The 7,747-nt window shown below is 44.7% G+C and overlaps 1 protein-coding gene across 1 annotated transcript; it reads right to left on the bottom strand.

The window, feature by feature from the left end:
* Positions 1–487: 487 nt before the first annotated feature.
* Positions 488–3,313, bottom strand: LOC121536742 (beta-2 adrenergic receptor). The gene is given in 3 exon segments (XM_041844239.2): positions 488–1,638; positions 1,641–2,366; positions 3,126–3,313. Coding segments are annotated over 2 exon segments (1,290 nt in total). The 5' UTR covers positions 2,364–2,366; positions 3,126–3,313; the 3' UTR covers positions 488–1,071.
* Positions 3,314–7,747: the final 4,434 nt, after the last annotated feature.

Raw genomic sequence — 7,747 nt, 5'->3', positions numbered from 1 at the left:
GACTGACTTCTGATAGAAACACCGGGAGACTTGGGAAATGGCATTCTGTGTAGAAGGGTAAAGATAGAGCAGAAAGCTGATGAGAGAAGACAGGTGATGGTAGGGCTGATGTGACACTGGGTCAGATCAATAAGGCTAGGGGAGGTGTGGCACAGCAGCGATTATCAATTGACAGTCATGTCGTTGAATGCAAAAGCCATGTGTGGCCAACTCCAAAAATGTAAATATCTTGTGTGAAACTCAAGAAAATGGTCCATGGAGAAAAAAAAACCGGAACATGGTCCATGTGTGTCACGACAGTACATTTTTGTGATGTGGGGGAAGTCTGTCAGAGTTGGTGTTGGAATGTATAGTATGATGAAAGAGGACACAGAGCACCAGTCACAAGGCTCAGGATCTCTCTCTCTCTCTCTCTCTCTCTCTCTCTCTCTCTCTCTTTCTCTCTCTCTCTCTCTCTCTCTCTCTCTCTCTCTCTCTCTCTGTCTCTCTCTCACCAATTATTCATAATAATATATGCCATTTAGCAGATGCTTTTATCCAAAGCGACTTATATTCATGTATAGATACATTTCACGTGTGGGCGGCCCCAGCGGGAATCAAACCCATCATGTTTTGCATTGTCCACCCTCTAAGGAGATGCTATAGTCATAAAGAGTATTAAGAGTAAAAATATATTGTGGAGTTATGAGCCAGTCTGGTTTCTGTGGTCAGTGAATCAATGTGAGACATTTAGAAAATACATGATAAGAACAGAAAGATATCTGAAACGACACGGTGAGGTAGATGGAACAATCTACATGATCTCTCTCTCTCTCTCTCTAAATGAACATATCAAAACATAAAGTGATCTACTTATCAAACCTACTGGTAAGAAATAACAAATTCCTCTCCTGTGCTCAATCTAACAAGTCCCACCCGTGCTACACACTCACCATTCATCCTCCATCCATTCATCCAGTCTTATCTCAGTGACTTAGTGAAGTGACAATGGCCGATCACAGTGAAACATGTCTGTCTGTTCCAAAGGTTGTTCCCTTCCCTTACCAAGGGAAGGAGGTCATTGGTGAGGGGTTAAAGTACAGTCGTTAACCCTTTACTGCAGTTCCCGTTCGGGTCCGTTCCGTCTGCAGCTCCACCCCCACCCGCCTCTCCCCTCCCAGAGCTCCCGTCTGCAGCTGGGTCACTGTCCTCCGAGCTCCCCTTACTCCTCCCTCCCTGCTGCTCACTCTGCCAGCTGTGCCCGCTGTACACGTATCCATTAGTAGGCCCTAGGTTTGGGAACCGGACCTTCTTGATGCACAGGATCTCCTTGAATGCGTATCTGAACTCAGGGCTCCTGCAGTAGATCAAGGGGTTGAAGGCGGAGTTGGCGTAACCTATCCAGTTGAGTATCCTGAAGGCGAGTCCGATGTCCCCTACCTTCCAGATGGCTACCACCACATTGAGGAGGAAGAAGGGCAGCCAGCACAGCGTGAAGATCCCCATGATGATCCCCAATGTCTTCAGGGCCTTGTGTTCCCGCAGGCAGAACTTGGTCTTCTTGAAGCCTCCTCCAACTCCTCGGCTCTCGTTGTTACTCTCCACCCCCCCTCCTCCTCCTCCTCCTCCTCCTGCCATGTTGTTGTTATGGGCGTGGAAGCGCCCTCACTGCGGTCGATCTTGCGTAGTTGTTGCTTGGCCTCCTGGAACACGCGGCTGTAGACAAACACCATGACGACTAAGGGGATGTAGAAGGAGATGATGGAGGAGGTGATGGCGTAGGCTGTGTTGGTGTTGAAGTCACAGCAGTTGCTGTTCTGGATGCAGGCCTGTGCCTCCGCGTCGTCACTGATCCACCACTTCATGTGGATGGGTAAGAAGGAGATGAGTCCAGCGATCACCCACACCAGCAGGACCACCACGCGCGCCTTACCCTTGGTCAGCAGAGACTGGTAGCGGAACGGAGAGGTTATGGCCAGGTAACGGTCCAGCGCTATCACGCAGAGCGTCTCGATGCTGGCCGTCACACACAACACGTCAGTAGCGGTCCAGAACTCACACCAGAAGCTGCCGAAGTGCCAGGTGTTGAAGATGATGTAGCAGGCGCCGAACGGCACCACGATGAGACCCATGACCAGGTCGGCACAGGCCAGAGAGGTGATGAAGCAGTTGGTGATGTTCTGGAGTCTCTGGAACCGGTAGATGGCTATGATGACCAGGATGTTGCCAAACACGATGCCTACGACCAGCAGTGACATCACCATGCCTAGGAGGACCATCTCCACCTCGCTGTAACCTGGCTCGCCGCCAGCCACCACGGCCCATGATGTGTTGGCTGACTCTGTGACATTGAGGGAAGGCACAGGGGGTGGGGAGCTGCCCATGGTCTAGAGGTAGGAGATGGAGAGAGAAAAGGAGAGATGTAGAGAGAGAAAGAGACGGGTAAAAACAAGAAGAAGTAGGTTAAGCAACTAAAAAGAAAGAGAGCAAGAGAGAGACAGAGAGAAAGAGGGAGAGAGGGAGAGAGAGAAAAGAGGGAGAGAGAGAGAGAGTGAGAGAGACAGAGAGAGAGATAGAGTAGAAGTGAGTGAGAGAGAGAGAGAGAGAGAGAGAGAGAGAGAGAGAGAGAGAGAGAGAGAGAGAGAGAGAGAGAGAGAGAGAGAGAGAGAGAGAGAGAGAGAGAGAGATAGAGAGTAGAAGTGAGGAGAGAGAGAGAGAGAGAGAGAGAGAGAGAGAGAGAGAGAGAGAGAGAGAGAGAGAGAGAGAGAGAGAGAGAGAGAGAGAGAGAGATAATGATGAAGTGATATGAGAGTGAGTGTAAATACAGATGAATGTACATCAAGAGAGAGGGAGAGGGAGAGCGAGAGAGAGAGAGAGAGAGTGAGAGCGAGAGAGAGAGAGAGAGAGAGAGAGAGAGAGAGAGAGAGAGAGAGAGAGAGAGAGAGAGAGAGAGAGAGAGAGAGAGAGAGAGAGAGAGAGAGAGAGAGAGAGAGAGAGAGAGAGAGAGAGAGAGAGAGAGAGAGAGAGAGAGAGAAACAGCGTGAGGGGCTAAGAACCTTCAGGCTAAAACAATGGGTAACTTGAGTGAAATAACTCCTATGACAACAGCAGACAAAAACAAACAAACAAACACTACATGTACAAACCTCCACAGGTTGTGGTCCCTGTCCTGGCCTCCCATACACGTTGTCATAAAAGTCTTCTTCAGGTTTGGGTAGTTCCTCAGTGTATGGTTTCCCACATCATTCTGTCAGCTCCCCCTCTTTTTCGCACTTTCACTCGCTCTCTCTGTCACTCTCGCTCTCTTTCTGTCTCACTCTCTGCCTCACACAGTCAGCTTGCCGTGCAGTGTTTCTGCTAATGTCGCTCCCAGGCTGTCTGTCAGAACCCTTATAAGATGCAGCGGTGACATCATAGCATGACCTCGGCCAATCAGATGCCTAGCCTGATGGGAGAGCTGAAGGCTGCAGTGAGGTGAGTTTGAACAGTGGGGAAGAGTGAGAGAGAGAGAGACAATAATGCATGCAGAGCAGAATTAGGACAATAGCGACTAATTATCCAAATCCAGAAAAGTGCAGTTAAATTCCACAACCGCCTAAGGGAAAGTGATGCCTAAACCTTCACAAAGCCCTCACCTACAGAGAGATTAACCTAGAGAAGAGTCCCCTCAGCCAGCTGGTTCTGGTCTAATCACAAATACAAATAGACCTCATAGAGCCCCAAGACAGCAACAGAATTAGACCCACCCAAATTATGAGAAAACTAAATGAGTATTTCTTGACACTTTAGAAAGAATAAATCTAAAAAAACGAGCAGTGGCAGAATACCTGACCAATGTAACTGACTCATAACTAAGAAAAGTCTTGACAATGTACAGACTCAGTGAGCATAGCCTTGTTATTGAGAGAGGTCGTCATAGGCAGACCTGGCTCTCAAGAGAAGACAGGATATGTGGCCACTGACCACAAAATGAGGAAACCGAGCTGTACTTTCCAACTACCTACCAAATGTACGAGCATATACTATAAGAGAGACAGTGAGCTCCAGAAGTATTGGGATAGTGACAAATTTTGTTGTTGTTTTGGCTCTGTACTCCAGCACTTTGGATTTGAAATTATACAATGATTATGAGGTTAAAGCACAGACTGTCAGCTTTAATTTGACGGTATTTTCGGGTGAAACGTTTAGAAATTACTGCACTTTTTTTACAGTGCCTTGCAAAAGTATTAAGCCCCCTTGGCGTTTTTCCTATTTTGTTGCAATACAATTTAAATTGATTTTTATTTGGATTTCATGTAATGGACATACACAAAATAGCCCAAATTGGTGAAGTGAAATGAAAAAAATAACTTGTTTCAAACAATTCAAAAAAATAAAATAACGGAAAAGTGGTGCGTGCATATGTATTCAAACCCTTTGCTATGAAGCCCCTAAATAAGATCTGGTGGAACCAATTACCTTCAGAAGTCACATAATTAGTTAAATAAAGTCCACCTGTGTGCAATCTAAGTGTCACATGATCTCAGTATATATACACCTGTTCTGAAAGGCACCACTAAGCAAGGGGCATCACCAAGCAAGCGGCACCATGAAGACCAAGGAGCTCTCCAAACAGGTCAGGGACAAAGTTGTGGAGAAGTACAGATCAGGGTTGGGTTATAAAGAAATATCAGAAACTTTGAACATCCCACAGACCACCATTAAATCCATTATTAAAACATGGAAAGAATATGGCACCACAACAAACCTGCCAAGAGAGGGCCGCCTACCAAAACTCACAGACCAGGCAAGGAGGGCATTAATCAGAGAGGCAATAAAGAGACCAAAGATAACCCTGAAGGAGCTGCAAAGCTCCACAGCGGAGATTGGAGTATCTGTCCATAGGACCTCTTTAAGCCGTACACTCCACAGAGCTGGGCTTTACGGAAGAGTGGCCAGAAAAAAGCCATTGCTTAAAGAAAAAAAAAAGAAAACACGTTTGGTGTTCGCCAGAAGGCATGTGGGAGACTCCCCAAACATATGGAAGAAGGTACTCTGGTCAGATGAGACTAAAATTGAGCTTTTTGGCCATTAAGGAAAACACTATGTCTGGCGCAAACTCAACACCTCTCATCACCCCGAGAACACCATCCCCACAGTGAAGCATGGTGATGGCAGCATCATGCTGTGGGGATGTTTTCATCGGCAGGGACTGGGAAACTGGTCAGAATTTAAGGAATGATGGATGCCGGTAAATACAGGAATGATGGATGGCGCTAAATACAGGGAAATTCTTGAGGGAAACCAGTTTCAGTCTTCCAGAGATTGGAGACTGGGACGGAGGTTCACCTTCCAGCAGGACAATGACCCTAAGCATACTGCTAAAGCAACACTTGAGTGGTTTAAAGGGAAACATTTAAATGTTTTGGAATGGCCTAGTCAAAGCCCAGACCTCAATCCAATGGAGAATCTGTGGTATGACTTAAAGATTGCTGTACACCAGCGGAACCCATCCAACTTGAAGGAGCTGGAGCAGTTTGCCTTGAAGAATGGGCAAAAACCCAGCGGCTAGATGTGCCAAGCTTATAGAGACATACCCCCAAGAGACTTGCAGCTGTAATTGCTGCAAAAGGTGGCTCTACAAAGTATTGACTTTGTGGGGGTGAATAGTTATGCACGCTCAAGTTTTCCTATTTCTTGTTTGTTTCACAATAAAAAATATTTTGTATCTTCAAAGTGGTAGGTATGTTGTGTAAATCAAATGATACAAACCCCCCAAAAATCAATTTTCATTCCAGGTTGTAAGGCAACAAAATAGGAAAAATTTAGTATTCACCAAGGGGGGTGAATACTTTCGCAAGCCACTGTACATAGTCCCCCCATTTGGGACAAATTCACTTATATTTGTATTAAAATAGTACAAAGTTAAGCATTTGGTCCCATGTTCATAGCACACAATGACTACATCAAGCTTGTGACTCTACAAACTTGTTGGATGCATTTGCTGTTTGTTTTGGTTGTGTTTCAGATGATTTTGTGTGCAATAGAAAGGAATGTTAAATAATGTATTGTGTCATTTGGAATAAGAATGGAATATGTTTCTAAACAGTTCTACACTAATGTGGATGCTACCATGATTACGGATAATCCTGAATGAATCGTGAATAATTATGAGGGAGAAAGTTACAAATGCACAAATATCATACTCCCCCAAAAATGCTAACCTCCCCTGTAATTGTAATGGTGAGAGGTTAGCATGTCTTGGGGGTATGATATTTGTGCGTCTGTAACGTTCTCACTCATCATTATTCACGATTCATTCAAGATTATACACTGCACACATTTTAAAAATGTTTTTGTACAATTTTCTTTATTCATGAAACATGCTCCTATTTCAATAAAATATGACACTATGGTATTGAGCTGGCTTTTCTGTTTCCAGCTAGGCAGTGTTAACAGCCAGGCTAACACAGTACATTACATACAGAAGAGTTAGTTCTCCCAGGTGAGTGTAATTGGTTTGTAAGCTGATATAACCGTGGAGGGTAGTTAATTAAATCTGTGTTATTCATTCTGTGTGTGTGTGTGTGTGTTATTCCTTCTATGTGTGTGTGTGTGTGTGTGTGTGTGTGTTATTCCTTCTGTGTGTGTGTGTGTTATTCATTTGTGTGTGTGTGTGTGTTATTCCTTCTGTGTGTGTGTGTGTGTGTGTTATTCCTTCTGTGTGTGTGTGTGTTATTCCTTCTGTGTGTGTGTGTGTGTGTGTGTTATTCCTTCTGTGTGTGTATGTGTGTGTGTGTTATTCCTTCTGTGTGTGTGTTATTCATTCTATGTGTGTGTGTGTGTGTTTGTGTATGTTATTCCTTATGTGTGTGTGTGTTGATCCTTCTGTGTGTGTGTGTGTGTTATTCCTTCTGTGTGTGTGTGTGTTATTTATTGTGTGTGTGTTATTCCTTCTGTGTGTGTGTGTGTGTGTTAATCCTTATGTGTGTGTGTTTGTGTGTGTTATTCCTTATGTGTGTGTGTGTTGGTCATTCTGTGTGTGTGTGTGTGTTATTCCTTCTGTGTGTGTTATTCCTTCTCTGTGTGTGTGTGTGTTATTACTTCTGTCTGTGTGTGTGTGTGTGTTATTCCTTCTGTGTGTGTGTGTTATTCCTTCTGTGTGTGTGTGTGTTATTCCTTCTGTCTGTGTGTGTGTGTGTTATTCCTTCTGTATGTGTGTGTGTGTGTGTTATTCCTTCTGTGTGTGTGTGTGTGTGTGTGTGTTTTTCCTTCTGTGTGTGTGTGTGTGTGTGTGTGTTATTCCTTATTCCTGAGTGTGTGTTATTCCTTCTGTGTGTGTGTGTGTGTGTTACTCATTCTGTGTGTGTGTGTTATTCCTTCTGTGTGTGTGTGTGTGTATGTGTTATTCCTTCTCTGTGTGTGTGTTATTCCTTCAATGTGTGTGTGTGTGTGTGTGTGTGTGTGTGTGTTATTCCTTCTGTGTGTGTGTGTGTGTTATTCCTTATGTGTGTGTGTGTTATTCCTTCTGTGTGTGTGTGTTATTCCTTTTGTGTGTGTGTGTGTGTTATTCCTTCTGTCTGTGTGTGTGTGTTTTAACTCCTTCTGTGTGTGTGTGTGTGTGTGTGTTTGTGTGTTATTCCTTCTATCTGGTGTAAAGAGTCGTACTGGTAATTTATGATGTGGTTTCTCTACTGGCCGAGCCTCAGAAGGACTTTTCCCACTGACAAACCTGAGTGTGCATGTGCACGCACGTGTCTTTGCGCATGTGTGTCCATGCGTGTGTGTG

This window comes from Coregonus clupeaformis, chromosome 21 (assembly GCF_020615455.1).
Source record: "Coregonus clupeaformis isolate EN_2021a chromosome 21, ASM2061545v1, whole genome shotgun sequence".
Classification (NCBI taxonomy): Eukaryota; Metazoa; Chordata; class Actinopteri; order Salmoniformes; family Salmonidae; genus Coregonus; species Coregonus clupeaformis.
Note: the sequence above shows the minus strand (reverse complement) of the source record. Positions and strands in the feature narration are given on the sequence as shown.